Source organism: Callorhinus ursinus, unplaced genomic scaffold, assembly GCF_003265705.2.
Source record: "Callorhinus ursinus isolate GAN/ISIS: 27379988/994484 unplaced genomic scaffold, GSC_fseal_2.0 scaffold108, whole genome shotgun sequence".
In the NCBI taxonomy this organism is placed as follows: Eukaryota; Metazoa; Chordata; class Mammalia; order Carnivora; family Otariidae; genus Callorhinus; species Callorhinus ursinus.
This window is the reverse complement of record NW_027397170.1, coordinates 565,147-582,186: the sequence shown is the minus strand read 5'-3', so window position 1 is coordinate 582,186 and position 17,040 is coordinate 565,147. Positions and strand designations below refer to the sequence as shown.

Sequence of the window (17,040 nt, the reverse complement as noted above, 5' to 3'; positions counted from 1 at the left end):
ATGGCCCCAAGCCGTGGGACAAAGCCAGTCCTGATACACCAGCCCTGGCCCCAGGGAAGACTGAGCTGGGCACAGAAGGGTGAGAGAGACTGTACACGGCCAGGATTAACACGGTTTATTTCACAGTCAGTCTTACAAGTCACTGAGGTCGGGCAAAGCCAGGATAGTAACTTAAATCTCAAGCACTTTCATCCAGTGACAACCTGATTAGCAAGGCCCTGTTACTGAGCAGGGGGGCAGCAGAGGGCACCCCAGGAACCACAGCACACGTACCAATGTTAAAAACTCCTTCTCAGAGGCACCAGCTGGGGCTTGGCCCTGACCAGGCAGGGGTCCACTCAGTTGGCTCTTGGTCCCCACCGACTAACCCCCTGGAGGGGAGGCACCAAGGACACAAGCTGGACTGGGCAGACGGTACTTTCTCTGGCTTCAGTCTCCTCATCTCCCCACAGCAGAGCGACACCGCCGGAAAGGTTGGCCAGCCCACCCCCTTCCTGGGGCAAGACCTGCAGCCAGCTGGGAGGCGGCTGTCCAATGTTCCCTAATCACAGTGTAAAGGAAGAGGGGACAGGCATTTAGGGCCAAAGGTGGGACGTAAAGCCCCTTTTGTACCCTGGTAAAAAGCCTCAGCCTACGTCATGGGGCTGCAATGATTAAGACTCGGGGTCAAAGCCCAGGGATTCCCCCACCCTCTCAAATCCACGGCCAGTTTCCTGCGGCCGCCATGACCACCCTGTGGGGACGTGCAGCTCTGGGGCGTCTCCCCCGCTGGCTGGCTCGGGGCAGGGGACCCGGGACAGGTGGCAGGGCTTGGGGTTGCGGCTGCGGCTTCGCTCTGGGTTCCTGAACAGCGCTCCCCACACCCCATCTTGTGGTGAAAGCTTGGGTGTTAGAGGGGATGAGGGAGGGCAGGAAAAGTTACAAGGTTTTAAAAAGTTACAGAAAGGTTAACTGAGTAAAAAAAAAAAACAAAACACCGTAAAGATCAAGCAGAAGGCATGCTTCCCTCTCCCCCACCTTTTCCTTTCTAGGAGTGGGGGGCTGACACACTCAGATGATGGTGCAGGACTGCAAGGCGCCCCCCTTGCGGCTGCCGTGTGTGGGTACAGGTTTGCCCTTCCCGTAGTATCCCGTGAAGATGGCCCTGACCTCCAGCTTCTTGGCCAGGCTCAGCAGCCAACGCCCATTGCCCAAGGAGTAGAGTTTGCCCCGGCTGAGCTCACCCACCTCCTCGCCTCGGCTGCCCCCCTTCTCCTGTCGCACAATCTCCAGGAGGTCAATGCCCGTCTGCACGGGCTCCACGTCACCCGCGCAGCCGAGGGTGATGTGAGCCCGGCTCCCCCGGGGCAGGCTGTCGGAGGGGGACAGCTTGTCCACGTCATTTGGCCACAACGGCAGCTCCTGCTCGCTCAGCTCCACCCGGGCTCCCGTAGTTTTGGGCGTCACGAAGAGGGCGGTGACAGTCAGCGTGAAGGCCTTGCAGTAAGACTTCTTCACCACCTGCGGGGACAGAACAGCGCTAAGCCAGACGTGGTGGCCCCCAGAGCAGACTTGACCAAGGATGGGCCTAGCAGAGGTGAGCACCACTGAGCAGAACCCTCGGGTAAAAGGCGCACGTGGCCCTTGTCTCAGACGACATCCTTCCAGGGACACAGGTACAGGCTGACTTGAGAGTGGAGGTGCCAGAGGTGCCGGAGGACACAGGTGGTGCTGAAGGCCAGACCTGCCCAAGTCAGAGCCTGGTGCCCCACCTCCCGGCGGCCCTTAAACCTCTCTGCGTTGGCTCATTCCCCTGTTCTACAGGGATGATGCTGGAACCTACCTCAGGGCCTGGATTAAACGAGTGTCTGGGTGAAGATTCTAGAACAGTGACAGGCACGTGACAAGTGCTGTTGTCACTGCTACTCAGCTCATCCTGGTAAAAGCCACCCGAGTGCCCCAGGCAGTATCCCAGAGGTCAGAAATAAATGCCTTGGATCAAAATCCGAGTGGATCAAAATCCGAACACCTTGGTTTACACCTGGTTCTAGCTGACTCTCAGACCATCTCTCCCAACCGACCATAAAGTGTCTCTTGTGCTCACAGTCCCTTCCTGGTGCCTAACGGGTGCTTAATAAACACAGCCGAGTGCATTAATGGCTGAGCTGGTCTGGACGTTACCTATGCAGCCATACAGCTCTGTACGACAGCAAGCCCAACTCAAGACTGCAGGTGGGGAGACCCAACGAACAGTCAGTCAAACGGCTGCTGCGTTAACCGGGGCAGACAAGTGGGGGAGACGGGGTGGGGGTTGGAGGAAGGCCTCGCTGAGAAGGCCACCAGAGGCTGGAGAGCAGTGCGCAGCTGGGCCACATGCCTGTGGCTTAAGGACCGAGCATCAGAGGCTGCGGGCCCGAGAGAGTGGCTGAGTGGGAGGAGGGAAAAGGGTGGCACGCCGAAGCCAATAGCCCCACTATCCCTCAATGCGCCCTCCTCCAGGGCAAGGCCAGGCCTGGGGACCGGGACCTCCGAGCACCAGGCTCGCTGGGGGCTGGGGACACCTAACCTTTGGAACTCCACACAGGCTTAGAGGCCAGAGCGGGAGCCTGCTGCCGACCCATCAGTCGGCAGCAGGAAAAGGCACTGGTGGCCAGGCCTTGGGGGCGAGCACGCAGGCTGGTGGCAGTGCTGGGGGCGGGCGGGTAGAAGGGGCAGCTGACCTCTGTGTGACTAAGCCTGGGGAGGGGGCGAGCTGGAGCAGGAGATACCGTTTTTCCTGAGAGGCTGTCTGGCTTCTGGTCCCCGCCTTGAGCCAGTCCCCATTTCCAGAAGACCCTGCCCTCTCCCCACCTCAGCTGGGTGTCCCGGGGGAGCACTCACATCCTGCTGGGCATACTCGTCTGCCCCCGCAGCCTTCCCGTAGTCACAGAACTTGGTTGTGCAGTGCAGCACGCCTGGGGGTCTCTTCCCAAAGTAGGTGACCAGTTCGATCTTCTCCCTGGGCTCATCCCCAGAGACAACTGCAGGGAGAGAGAAGCGGGCAGTCAGGGCAGGAGAGCAGGGGCCGCCCTAATACCCAACACCAAGACCATGGAGGCTCAGAGGGGAAAACGATGTCAAGTGTAAGTTCTTCAGCAATCCACCATAATCCACTCCTTCCTTAGTTGGTCAAACTAATAGCCATGTCAGAGCTACGAAAAGGTGTCTAAATTCCCTGGTTTCAGGTTATGTACATTTTTACATCTCTCTTCAGATTTGGAAAGCGACACCCTCGTAACCCAGGAATAGGCAGCATAGGCCAAGGGGCTCCCGGCCTTACCAGCTCCACATCTGGAAGAGGGAAGCAGGTCATGAAAAACGGGGTAGAAAAGCAAGAGTGTTGGAACTGTCGTATGATGGAAGGAGTCAGAGCATAAGTCCTTTGGCCTGGGGCACCTGATTGACCCTTTTCTGTCAATCACGTACCATTAGGGTGACCATACACCCATTTTCCCAGGACCACCCGGGGAACTCTTAGCCGTGCCCCCTTTCACTCGGGCCTACCCGGACCAGAAGTTCCCTGGTCACTGTAACATGTACCGCGCAGGCCTGTTTGGTGGATAAGAGCCTATAAAGGGCCTAGAGTAGGAAGGGTCTTGGGATATAATGATATCATATGGTGAGACCTGGGGTATCTGTGATTTCCAATTTCCAGACTCCAGGCCTTAGGGCTCGTTTCAGAGTCACTAGATCTGTTGTATTTACTCCCAGAGTTGAGTCCCTGCAAGGATGTCCGTCACCCTCCACAGGGGAGGGAGAGCTGTGCTCTGAGAAAAGGCCCGTGTCCTAGGCAGGAAAGGGCGGCAGTTTTTAGTGGTAAAAGCAACTTCAAGAGGCAGAGCAGCTCTAACCAGGAGCCCTGCCTGTAGGGTGCTTTTCTGCTAAGCAATTCCAGGTGCAGGGCTCACACCTGGACAACATCACTGCGGGCGTCACCGTTCCCTGGTTTCCCAGCGTTCCAGCTTTAGGAGCCAAGAAGAGACCTCTGAGCACATATCCAGGCACAGATTTTGCCCCCCAGACAACACAGAAATATGGGTGGGGATATTTCAACGAGGAAGATAATCTAAAATTTGGGGACACCAGAAATGGGTTAATGGGACAGAGTAGTGGGTGACAGATCCCTAAGAGGCCACTGTAGGAAAATGAAGGCCTCCCTTATCCCAAACCTACCCTTCCCCGGAGCAAACAGCCCTTGCCAGGAGAGGTCCCACCCAATATGGGGAGGCCCCTGCTAGGGCTGACAGAGTCCAGGGCTCTCACCACGGCTCTGGGCAAATCCCACATCCCTCCTGGGCGTTTTCCCCTCCACAAGAGGAGGGACCTGCACTGGGTGTGTGGCTGTTCTCTGGAGCTGCCGGAAGCCACAGGAGGTGCACTGGGCAGCCCGAGACCTGGGAACCATACCCAGTCAAGTCACAGTAGTCTTAGTTGTGATTTTTTTGCACCTTAGGATTCCATGGCATTTTTTTTTTTAGGGTTTTTTATTATTTATTTATTTAGCGGGGGGGAGGGGGGCAGAGGGAGAGGAGAGAAAGAATCTTAAGCAGGCTCCAATGCGGGCTCGATCTCATGATCCTGAGATCATGACCTGAGCCAAAATCAAGAGTCGGTCGCTTAACTGAGCCACCCAGGCGCCCCTTCCTTCTTTAGTGATCTCTCCACCCAACATGGGGCTGGGATTCATGACCCTGAAATCAAGAGTCACAGGCTCTACCCACTGAGCCAGCCGGGCGCCCCTCCATGGAATATTTTACTTCAGAAAGATGGCTCTACAGCTAAACACAAGGTAGAAACATCGAAGCAGGTTCTCCCTCTCAGGTGGTAGGAAATGTGGACATGCTTCCCGTGGTGCGGGAATTTGTCCCTCCCCCCATCCAAGGACAGGGCCAGTGGTCTCCATCCAGGGGGGCAGGGAGGAGGGGGCGCAGTGAGAGAGGGGTCCTTGGGAAGCAGCTCTCCCCATGACCTACTGCGCCTCCGCCTCCACCCCTGCAGCCCCCCTCGGCTCCCGTGCTGGGAGGGCAGCGGCAGTCCCAGGTGCTTGGCACCGCGTGCCCAGCAAGGGAGGCTTGGGAAGGCCCCCGCCCGCCACCTACAGTGTCGCAGCTCCTTCTTGAAGCCCTTGTGGTTGCTCAGCTCCTCCAGGAAGGCCTGGCCGGCTTTGCGGAGGCTCTCGGAACTCTTCTTGGTCAGGAACCAGCCGAAGTAGAGCGGCAGGAAGTCCTTCTCCAGCGCCGGCTTCAGCTTCTTGAGCTCGTCGGCCGACAGCTGCCACTGGTTCTTCTCCTTGAGCTGGGCGCAGTCCAGCCGCCACGCCGTCTTGGGCTCCACCAGCACCACCTGGTACTGGTACTGGTCGGCCAATTCAAAGAGCTGCTCCAGCCGCTCCCGCTCGTGGTTGGTGTCATCCAGCACCAGGACGCGCACGTCCCGGCGGCAGTAGGCGGCCAGGTCCTCGTCCAGCCGCTTGTACTCCTCAGAGAAGTCTCCTCGGCCCCCGGGGGTAATCTTGTAGGCGTCGGCAGACACCATCTTGGTGCCGTCCCGGTACCTGTCCACGATGACCCGCGCCAGGGTGGACTTGCCGCTCCCGGGCAGGCCGCGCAGGATGAAGAGGGTCTTGCACTCCTGCAGCGTGGCCACGGTCTCCTCATCCTGCAGGAAAGGAAACTGCAGCTCAGGCTTGTCCTTGGCCCCTGAGGAGGACATTTTGCGGAAGAAGATCTTGGGCAGGAACGTGTGGCTCTTCCGGGAGAAGCTTCTGTTCTGTGAGGAGGGCAAGAGCAGATGTCAGCCGGCTCACTCGAGGCCACCCCGCCTCCCCGCCCCCCTCGGCCTCGCCCCCTTGACTCTGGCCTCGTTCTCCTCGGGCCTCCCAGCCCTGAGTTATAAGCACCCCCGGTGCAGGGGGCACCTTCCCAAGCCCAGGACTGGACCTTCTCCTCCTCCGGCCCGGGTAGCCGCCAGCTTGTGGTGGAGGAGGAGGGACGGGAGAGCTTGTCTGAGCGTTCCTAAGCTCCTAATTCCCGCTGGTCAGAGCTGAGGCTTCAAGGATCCCCCACTGCCGCCGCCTCTCAACGGGGAAGAGTGCTGGAAGCGCAGGCCCGTGCTTCTGGCGCGGACCCTAACTTTATATTCCTGGCACCTATTAAGGATGACCTCTTTGGAGGTGGGGCTGCTCTGTCTGGGCGAAGCCACAGCTGCCCGGGCTCTGGGTGCGCAGAGGAGGCTGGGGGTGGAGAAGGGTTACCCAAAGACTGCCTTCCCTCCCCCCACAAGGGCGGCAACAGATAATACTCTCTTGTCTGGGATGGGGGGGGACAATGGTCCCACAGAAGGGCTGGTGGGGGGCAGGGCAGGAGAGCGCTGGACAAAGGGCCTCATTCACCACGCCTGCCGCCTCCTCCTCTGCCCCTCGGCCCCCCACAAAGTCGTGGTCTTTGTGCCTGCCCCAGGACTGGGCGTCCCAGGGCACCTGCGTCCGGGGTCCAGCTCTGCCCCCCACTTTGCTGTGCGTCAGCAGCACCTCTCTGAGCCACTTGTCTTCCCGCCTGCTAAAAGCCACAAGTGACACCACCTGTTGCTGTAAGCGGTCTCCTCTGAAGCGGCTCCACCTCCCGGCGGCACCCCGAGCGCGGCGCGGCCACGGGCTCTTCTCAGAGAAGGCCCTCGGGCGGGAGCAGGCGACGAATGCCCGCCCCGCACTAGCTCCGGCCCACACTCGGCGCCACGAGCTCCCGCGACGCCCGACCCCACGCTCCCCCAGCGGCCGTGCCCGCTCCCCAACTCGGCCCGGGTCTCCCCTACCTCAGGCTGCACCCCACGGCCCAGCAAGCCGGAGCTCAACTCCGGAACCTCGGGTCCTCATTTGCATGCCACGTCCTCCCGAAAATCCCCCCGAACTCCCGTTTTCCGTCAGGGTGCTTCCCCGGCCCGCCCCCGCCCCTCCCGCCTGTCCGCGCCCGCTCACCATGATGAGGGGGGCGCCGCCGTGGCCGCCTTGGCAGGCACTAGCTCTCCGAGGCCGCCCGCCTGCGCGGAGGGACACGGAGCCCAGCGGTCGCGCGCCCCCGCGCCGGGCCGCCTTAGATAGCCCGGGGGCGGAGCGCGCGCGGCGGGCCGGGGGCGGGGCGGGGCCTCTCCGCGCAGGCGCGGCGAATCGAAACCCGAAACTATTTCTGCGCTGAGAGGAAGTGGTCGCGCGTCCCGCCCCGGCCGGCTGCGGCGCACGTGTACCCTGGAGAGGTCCCGAGGAGCTCTAGACAGAGGGAGGCAGTCACCTTTCCCCGGCCCCGGGCCGGGGTTGGGTTGAGGCCAGGGAGGCAGGGTCATGCAAATGCAAGGTCAGATCCGGTCTTTATTTAAAATTGTGATATTGTATCTCTCGTGGGGGTTTTGCAGTGTGTGTGTGTGTGTGTGTTTTACAACATTACATTAACATACTGTATGTTGCTTAGTGAGTTTCATGGCGCCCTGTGAAATACTGCATCTGAAATGCCTCACTTGCCTCACATTAGTCGGGGTCTGGTCCTAGCTGGCCTAACTTCAGCCCTAACCTTTCCAAGGACCATCCAAGAGATGGAACCAGGATGGCCATAGCCGGGGGACAGATGAATAATGTAGTGAAATCCTAGCTCATCCTCTGAGGCAGCTGTTCAGCTGCCACCTCCTCTGCGAAGGCACCGAAAACTCGGTCGGATTTCGGAGAGCTTCCCGTGTACCAAGTGCTGTGCTGAGCACTCATAGAAGCCTGACGCCAACCCCGGAGGCAGATACCCGTTCTACGGAGGAGGAAACCAGCTCCCGGAGCCTGATTTACTTGACTGTACCGCCTGCAGGTGGCGCAGGTGGAGTCCAGCCGCCCCTCCTCCTGGGGACTGCTCCCTGTTCTCGGGCAGGAACTCTCTTCCTCTGGGCTCCTCGAGCACAATGCCCCTATCAATGCCAGCGTTCACTTCATCGTGCCTGCCAGGCCTCGGCGTGACCCATCATCACTTCTCCCGTCAAGCCTCCCACAGTGCTGTGACCATAGCAGGCACTGAGCAAGATGAACCCACGTCCAGTGGCTGCCCAGACGTACCTCTACTCCCAGGCCTTTCCTTTTCTTCCCCTTTAAGCTAGCCTGGTCCCTTGGAGCTCACCTGTTTCCTTACCATCCTGAAATGCTTTCTGCTTAGCACCCCTATCATTTCTTCCATGAGGTCCCTGGACAGGCCCAGGGGAGAGGAGCACATTTCCCACCTTGATCACACTCCGGGATCAGGCCTTGCTTGGAGACTGTGTTTGTCACCTGGCCAGGGTAAGGTCAGCGTTCTGCTTGGAGAGGGGTACCCCGAGCCGGGTCCTCATTCTCTAAGGCTCTTGTGGGTGAACAGGGAGGCAAAATGACAGACTCGGGGTTTGTAAGAGTGAGAGATATCTATTGAAAGGAAAACAGTAACAGAAAGAGGCAGAGGCGACCTGTGGAGGAGCCCAGTCCACCTGTTCTCCTATGAAAGAAAAATCTCAGCCTGAAATTTCAAGTCCAGTTGAATAAGATCCCCAAGATCCCTAGTCCTGATGCCTGCTGCTTTATTCATCTTCTTTTTCACCTTCTTCCACGTTTTCACCATTTTCTGCCTTTGTCGCTTCTGCTGTTTCTCCCAGTTCTGTTTTCCCTATTTCTTCTGACTCTCTTCTGTTGTCTTCTGAAACTTGACTCTCCAGTCCTTGCGATTTCCTTCTGCTTAATTCTCCTAAGGGTTTCTGGTCCAGCTCTGAAGGCCTCCTGTAAATTTCTCTTGATTCCATTCTGCCCACTTCTAACGGTTTCCCGTTCTCCTCTCCCTCGCTTCCTGTGCCCAGGTCTCTGGACACTCCCTTGGCAACATCTCCTGAGTCTTGCCCTGTGGCTCCCAGCCCTGTTCTGAAGGAGCTGGCTTCCCCTACTTCTCTCTGCCTGTTTTCTTCATGTCCACTCGCTGCGACCCTCAGAGTTTCCTGAGACAACTCGTCTTCCGTCTCTTTCTCACTGTCAGCTAGCTCTCGCTCCCAGTGCTTCATCACCTTCTCAGGCTCGTCTCTCGCTCTTCTCGCGCTTTCCTTCTCCTTCCCTGCCACCGCTGCTCTCAAGGTTTCTAATTCAGTGGCCTCTTCTGAAAAACAAGAGAAAGGAGGGAAGAAAAGTAAAAGTTTGGCCATCTCTGGGCCCGGGGGCACCTCAACCCCTGGGGCCTGCGCTTCTGAGAGACAGCGGGTCACTGTTTCCTGAGCACCAGCCCTGTTCCAGGCACCCGGCGGGCTGCAGAGGTGATGTCGCGCGGTTGTCATGGAATTCACGGCATAGTGTCAGTGATCGGAGTTCGTCGTCAAAGGACCTGAGACTGATGACGGAGAAATCACAGCCAGTTGTCACGCTGCCAGTAAATAAGTGGCAGGGCCAGAATCTGAACCCAGGACGGTCTGCTCTCAGAGCACATTCTCTTTCCCTATGAGAAATAACACAGGTGCTGGGAAACGACAGGGGTTCTTTTCTCCAGCATCCTCATTCTCCGTTATTCTTTGTCCCTGGGAAGCACATTCATCATTTACTGGGAGGTTCCCTATCAAAATATGAGCAGACTGTTAGCAGGGAGTTCAGCTGGAGAGCTATTTTTATGATCAAAAGGACCCTTGCTCCATGTTTTTATGAGCTTACAGAGAAAAGTCACAGTGCCCTCCTGAGTCTCCCCCATACTCTCTTCCTGGAAGCCCCAGGTCTCTAAGATGCCTGCCCGGGGGCGGGGGGGGGCGGGGCTAGGTTCCTAGCAGGGAAGAGGCCGCTGCGTGGCCGCGAAGACCTGGGCAATGCTGCCGCCTGCCGGTCCGGGGGTGAAGAGCCCGGCAGCTGCCGCATGTAGGCTGCCAAGGGGATGGGAGGCCGCTAGGAGCTTCTGTTGCCCCGGTGGGTCCCGAGAGAAGCTCTAAGGGCCTGTGGGAGCAGAGGCAGATGCCCTTCCTGAGGAGACCCAGCCACCACATGGCGGGCGCTGCATAATAAAGGGCTGTCATCTGGCTGCTGGGGCACCCAAAAACCTCACACCCGATCTCCCCCTGTGCCTGGGTGCCCGGAGGGGTCACCGCCACGCTGCCGGGGTGATAGACCACAGCGGGGCAGGCAGAAGCTGAGTAGAACTGTCATCCGGCGCGCCCCGCCCCCCCCCCGGCCCCCGTGTCTTCGCTCCTGCTGCTTCCCGCGCACACGCAGGAGCCCCTTTGCTGACAGCTCAAATCTCCTGGCTTTGCCCCTGGGCTGTGGGCTCTTCCGGGGCAGGGGCCGAACCTCTGTCTCCCCCAAATCCCACACTTCCGCAGCGCATGACGAGTGCTTAACTAATACCTGGAGATGGAGAAATACAGGAGCGGGCTCTCAGGGCAGTGGCCGCGGGCTGGACCTCCTTCTCCTGCCCCAGGGAACCCAACCCCAGGACTGGAAGAGCTGCTGGAGAGCGTGGACAGGGACCCTGGCGCTACCTCCTGGCACTCACCTCTCTCTTTCTTTTCTCTCAGCGTCTCCCTGTAGTCTGTTTTCTTCAGCTCTTCGATGATGCCCTTGTTGGCATCATCCAAGGCCTGTGGGTGGAGAGAAGTTGGTGACCTCTCTTAGCCCCTGTTGGCACCCACACCTTCCCTTTCATCACCTGAGCCCCAACTCCAGAAGGCAGGACTCTGCACCAGCCTTGCTGCCCTCCATTTTCCCTGGGCTTCTGCACAGACTCCTGCCCCGGGGTTAATTTAGACTTGTGGACCTGGAATTAGCCACACTAAGTGGGAGGAGATACACAACTGCAGGTAACTCGGACTTCAGCTCCCTCGGGCTTCGGTATGTATTTCAGAGTTGTCTCTTGTCTGCTCATTTCGACCTCTTTACCAGAAGTTTCTTTTGGCTCCAGCCAATGTAGAGACAGTGAAGCCCCTAATCACTCAGCAAGGCAGCAAGCCATGGAGGGGACTTGGAAGCACACTGCCTGGTGGGACTGGGGTGCTGGCCAATCTTGAGAGGGGCTCCCGGGGTGTCTACAGGTTCCCTGGCAGCCTGGGGCTCAGCCTGTGCGTATGTAGTTCCAGGCAGAGCCGCAGTAGGCACTCAGGAACCATCCACAGAGAGACGAAGGGGCCTGGACATGCTTGTGGAGTGTTGATCTTCCTGCCCAGAGCTGCTGGTCCGGGAGGGTGAGGTGGCAGGGACCTGGTCTCACAAGGGGTCACCAAGGCCGTGGGGCCTTTTCTCTTTGCCTCTCATTTTTTTTTTTTTTAAGATTTTATTTATTTATTTGACAGAGAGAGACAGCGAGAGAGGGAACACAAGCAGGGGGAGTGAGAGAGGGAGAAGCAGGCTTCCCGCCGAGCAGGGAGCCCGATGCGGGGCTCGATCCCAGGACCCTGGGACCCTGACCTGAGCTGAAGGCAGCCGATTAACGACTGAGCCACCCAGGCGCCCCTGCCTCTCATTTTCAAAACCCTGCCCAGCCTTCAAGGCGACCCCAGACCCCATTGATGGGAAAACCCAGCCCTGCCTCATCCAGTGGGGCGCTCTCACCTTGGGTCCCCTCGTCCCTGTCGCCCTGGTCAGGAACAAAGGGTTTTTGTTTTAACCTTCCCGCTGACAGCAAGCTTCCTGCGGGCCAGGACCACAGCTGTCCCCTTTGGACTGGGCAGCTCAGAGCCAGCCCGTGGCCAGCAACTATTTACTGGGTTGAACTGTGGAGCTGTCCCTCTCCGGCTGCAGAGTGACCCTGCAGAAGGGCATTAAGGGCGAGAGACAGTGCGTGCAAGTGGAGGGGCAGCAACAGGGCTTCAGGGAAGGAGCGCTCTTCCTTTGGAGGGCAAGGTGCACGTTTGGGGAGCTAACCCCCTCTACAGAGGAAGAAAACAGCAGTGTGGCAGGCCTAAGCTGCCCTGAGACGGGGGACGGGAGAGCACAGACTGCCACACGGTGGAATCTCTCGGGGGCGACTTCCCCACCATTACAGGAAAGGGGTGGCCTCACCAGTGTCCTCACAAACCGTGAGCTCACACCCTAAAAATCTGAGTAGATCAGGTCGCCCCTCTGCTATTCCCAGCCCTTCAAGTCCCAGCTGGTCTACCTACCGTCTAGGGTCCTTTGGCCCTACTCCTCTGCCATCGTGAGCCAGCCCCTAGCATCCAGGCCCAGGGGTTCTTTTCTGCTTCCCACAGACCTCTCAGTGCCCATGGCCTCCAGTGCCTTCAGTGCTCTTGCCTCTTCTCAGCCTGGCCAAACCCTTCTGTGGTCCTTCGAAGCCCAGCGGGGGGCCCACCTCCAACCAGAGCATCCTCGGCTGCCACTTCCCAGGGTCCCTGCTCCCTTTCCCGAGTACCTGCTGAACCTTTAGTCTGGTCCTCGAGGCCATGCCCCTCGTGGTGCCCCCTCATTATCATGTCTGGCCTCTCTTAACCACAGGGGCAAGCTCCCCAAGGACAAGGGCCCTGATTAATTCATGCCAGTAGATGCTTACTGGGGTCCAGCCACATGCTGGTAGGAAGCTCTGGAATTTCAACATGGGGCAGCCTAGGGGGAGTGGTGGGGGGTGGGGAGGCCAGGGGACTCATGCAAACTGCCTGTGCATCTTTGAGGTCAGTGCACTGACCCTACTGAAGGTGGACATCTGCCTGGAGCAGCTCTGGGAGCAGTGGCAAGTCTGATGCACCTGCAGGCCCCTTCTGGCTTCACCTCTGGTCTCTGCCTCCTGACCCTTATGGTCTACACCCGCACTATCCAACAGAAATTTCTGCCACCATGAGAATCCTCTAGACTCTGGAACCCACAAGCCACATGCGGCTTTTGAGCACTTGAAATGTGGCTGTGTGACTGAGAAACTGAATTTTAAATTTGATTTACTTTTAATTCATTTGAGTCTAACTGGAGGCATGTGGCGGGCTGCCTGGCTGAAGGCATGTGAGTGAGGCAGTCACACTGTATTTCTTGTTGTCTCCTGGAGGAAGCAGCATTTTCCAAAAGGCAAGCCCTAAAATCAGTCGAAGTTTCAACCAGCATTAAACAAAAGGAAATGGAAACTTTAGCAAAAGGAAAAAGGAAAATATAATAAGAAATAGCCTACATAGTAAAGGTAAATATGCTTTGTTAAACTTTCGTTTCTATTGTTTATTTCAAATAAAAATAGGTATATTGGATTGCTCTATAAACTGAGAGCACCAGCGAGCATTTGAAAGCCACTACCCCACCTAGAATGCGGCCTGCATTTGGTGGGTAATAAATCCCCGGGCTCTGGCTGACTGAGGCTGAGGACCCACCCACGCCCTCCCCGCAGCCAGGGCCCAGGGGGTGGGCAGCTCACACTGATGATGGCCTGCTGCGCCTCGTTGTTGTGGACCAGCTTCGCTCTCTCCAGGGCCTTCTCAAAGTTGCTCACGGCCGACTCGAAGTCTCTCAGCTTGACTGGAAAGCAGAAAGGAGCAGAAAGCAGAAAGGATCTAGCACAGGTAGATCGTGACACTGCGTGTTGGACAGTGTGGCTGCCCGGCCCTGCCCAGGGTCAGGTAGAAGCCCGAGGCCTCAGGCAGTGTCACTGAGCTGCCCATCACCACGCTTTCCATCGCATTCCTGGGCCAGCTCACCACTAAGGACCAGCACCTAGGAACCTGAGTCTTGGATAGCAGGCCATTCAGAGAGGTCAGAGAGGAAAGAAGGGTCTGGGGTAGGGCCTGTGCACACATCTTGTGTCTCCAGGGCAGGAGGACAATTCTATCTTGCCCCAACGTATGATTGTTCCAGAAGTGGAAATCCACATATATATATATATATATATATATATATATTTTTTTTTTTTTTTAAGTAGGCTCTACATGTGTGGAGTCCAGCCCAGTACCAGGGCTTGAACTCACAACCCTGAGCTCAAGCCTGAGCTAAGAAAAAGAGTCGGATGCTTAACCGACTGAGCCACCTAGGTGCCCCTGGAAACCCGTATTTTAAAATTGTTCATTCAAATTGCCCTAACATGTTGTGAAGACCAACAGAGGTATCAAAGGGCTGGCTGTGACTCACGGGCCAGCAGCTGGAGTCCAGCCCCCACATGGGCGCAGTCTGAACCCCGAGAGGAAGCAGCTGCTGTCTGAGCTCACTCACCCAGCTGGTTAGTGCTGCATCTGGGATCTCATTGTTGCCCGGCTGACTGACCACCCAAGGTTTCTGAGCCAGGAGGACCCAGAGCCCAAGCTCTGCCTGCGAGGCTGTGCGGCCTCTAGAACCCAGTGGCTCCAGGCGGCTGCATTTCATTTTTCCATCCCAGCGTGGGGAAACTGAGAGCAGCAGTGGCTGGCTGGCTCTCCAGGGGCCCTCGGGGCCAAGTAAGTCCTCGAGAGTTGACTGAGGAGGGGCGCATGGATGGTGCAGTCGGTTAAGCATCTGACTCTTGGTTTCAGGTCAGCTCCTGACCTCAGGGGCGTGACATCGAGCCCCGTGTCTGGCTCCGCACTCAGCATGAAATCTGCTGAAGTTTCTCCCCGCCCCCTCTAAAATAAATAAATAAATGTCTCTCTTTTTTAAAGATTGATTGATTTTATAGCGAGTGCGCGCACACAGCAGGGAGGGGCAGAGGGAGAGAGAGACTTTAGCGGATTTCATGCTGAGCGCGGAGCTGGACATGGGGCTCCGCCTCACGCCCCTGAGATCAGGACCTGAGCTGAAGCCAAGAGTCGGACCCTTAAGTGACTGCACCACCCAGGCGCCCCGATAAATAAATCTATAAAAAAAAAAAGGAGTAGACTGAGGACAACATTGACCCGGAGGGGTATATTGCATTTTCCCTTCAGCTTATGCTATGCCCTCCTGAGAACAGGAAAGAGTTCTAGGAAAAGCTCCAGTACTCACGCCTTCCCCCAGTTTAAAGCTTCCAGTGGTTGTCTCTACCTGTGCTTTGAAGGGAGAATCTCTGACTTGTAATGAGGCCCATGAGGCCCTGCGGATCTGGCCCCTCATCACCCTCCCCCATCCAGACCTCCTGGGCCCCCAGGGGCCCCGCTGACACAGGTCTCCTTTAGCTTCTTAAATCCGCCAAACTCCTCCCCACCTTCTACATGCTGTTCCGTTGGCTGGAAAGTCCTGTCCTCAGCTTTTAGAATAGTTGGTGCCCTCTCATCCTTAAGGTTTCTGCTTCAAAGTGACTTCCTCAGACATGAAGGCAGGACATGGTTATCAGTGGTTATCCCTGCTGTATACCCCGCTTGGTGCCTCGAAGGTGCCAAGAAAGTATTTGTGTTAAGAATAATGAATGATGATGCCCTTGGGACACCTGGGTGGCTCAGTCCATTGAGCGTCTGCCTTCAGCTCAGATCATGATCCCAGGGCCCTGGGATTGAGTCCCATGTCAGGCTCCCTGCCCCACTGGAAAGCCTGCTTCTCCCTCTCCCTCTGCTACTCCCCCTGCTTGTATATTCTCTCTCTCTGTCAAATAAATAAATAAAATCTTTTTTAAAAAATGATGATGCCCTTGACCACAGCCCCTGCCACATCGCCTCCCTCACTGGGGGTCTGCTGTGCCCGCAGGGGGCAGGGGACAGGGCTCTAGTCCCAGCCTCATTGCTTACTAACCTGTGACCTCCAGCCATTTCCTTTCTAACTTTGTATTATGAAATATTTCAAATATACACAAACATAGATGGAGTATAGTGAGCCCCTATGACTCATCACCCAGCTTCAACAATTATCAAAATACCACCAACTCTGTTTCATCTATTCTTGCTCACCCATACCCCTTGCTGGGTTATTTTTTACAACTTTATTGAGGTGTAATTTAGATATTATAAAATGCACCATTTGTGGGTATACAGTTCAATGACTTTCAGTAACTTTATGGAATTGTACAGTGATCTCCACAACGCAGTTTTAGAACATCTCCATCAAGCACCTGGGTGGCTCAATCGGTTAAACGTCTGCCTCCGGCTCAGGTCATGATCCCAGGGTCCTGGGATTGAACCCCACATTGGGCTCCCTGCTCTGCAGGGAAAAAGAACATCTCCATCACTCTGAAAACGTCCCTCATGGGACCTGGGGCAGTCAGCTTAACCAGGCAGTGCCTCAGTTTCCCCATCTGTGAAAAGAGGACAATGCCTTCGTCATTGGCTCACACGTTGATTAAGTGCAAGAATGCACACTCAAAGGGTACCAAGGCCAGAGGAAGTGGCGCTGTTTTGATGATGACACGATGCTGGGCTGATCTGCAGCTGAGCTCCTCAGTGGGAGCTTCGGGGGTGCCCCACGCTCTCACTGAGCTTAGCTTAAAGAAGGCACTTACCACACGCTGGTCAAAATGGAGGGCTTTGTCCTCCACTCTGAGTCCACATTCATCTGGCCAGGGACACACTGGGATGCTAAGGGTCCCCAGCCCTGGCCTGGTAGCTCGGGTGGTCCTCTCTCCGTGCCCATACCTTGTGCCTGAGCCACCAGAACGCTCGCATTCAGCTGCCACTCGATGTCCCCTTCTTCCTCAGCACACTGTTGGGACTTCTCACCGTAATGCTGGGCTTGCCAGGCCTGGTCCAGCTCCAAGTAGCAGCGGCCGATCTCGTGGAACAACCAGGTCTTCTCCAGGGTGGTTTTTGCCAGAGGGATCTTCTCCTCCCACCTGGGAATGTGAAGAACCAGGGTCAGTTCTTTCCACTCAAACCCTGTACTCAGCCATAGGAGGCCGAGCAGAACTCATTCTCCAACTACCAGTTCTTTCGGACTCAGGGGTGGAGCCAGTAAGCATGAAGATATTTTAAAACGGCCAAAGCCATTTTAGTACATTTACAGATAGAACTGATACAACAACTGAAAATCATGTTTGTAAACTTGCATTTCAAATAACATAAAAATAACATTGAAGAGTATCATTAAGTATATAGAAGACAAAATCCACACAGAAAAGATTAGAATAAAAAAAAAAACAAGATATCAATAAGGGAAGATCAGGATTAGACCTATCATCGTCTTCGGGAGGGAAGACAATTTTCCTGCTACTCTTCTGCATTTCCCAAATTGAT

The 17,040-nt window shown here is 56.5% G+C and overlaps 2 protein-coding genes across 5 annotated transcripts in view; both read right to left on the bottom strand.

Annotated features, from left to right (window-relative positions):
• Window positions 1–100: 100 nt before the first annotated feature.
• Window positions 101–7,121, bottom strand: CNP (2'',3''-cyclic nucleotide 3'' phosphodiesterase). 4 transcript variants are annotated; one of them, XM_025861713.2, is made up of 4 exons: window positions 6,992–7,121; window positions 5,118–5,787; window positions 2,860–2,999; window positions 101–1,500 (listed from the first exon to the last, which is right to left on the bottom strand). In XM_025861713.2, exons 1-4 carry the CDS (start codon window positions 6,992–6,994, stop codon window positions 1,051–1,053), a joined length of 1,263 nt encoding a protein of 420 aa, XP_025717498.2. In that variant the 5' UTR covers window positions 6,995–7,121; the 3' UTR covers window positions 101–1,050. The 4 variants fall into 4 exon arrangements, with proteins under 4 accessions (XP_025717498.2, XP_025717499.2, XP_073745588.1 ...); XM_025861714.2 differs by lacking the exon at window positions 6,992–7,121 and adding an exon at window positions 6,829–6,951; XM_073889487.1 differs by lacking the exon at window positions 6,992–7,121 and adding an exon at window positions 6,599–6,703.
• Window positions 7,122–9,181: 2,060 nt separating this feature from the next.
• ODAD4 (outer dynein arm docking complex subunit 4) overlaps window positions 9,182–17,040 on the bottom strand; it is a 19,622-nt gene continuing 11,763 nt past the window's right edge. Inside the window, 3 exon segments of the mRNA XM_073889521.1 lie at window positions 9,182–9,488; window positions 10,527–10,611; window positions 16,444–16,688. Of these exon segments, the coding sequence (XP_073745622.1) occupies window positions 9,221–9,488; window positions 10,527–10,611; window positions 16,444–16,688 (598 nt within the window). The 3' untranslated portion in view covers window positions 9,182–9,220.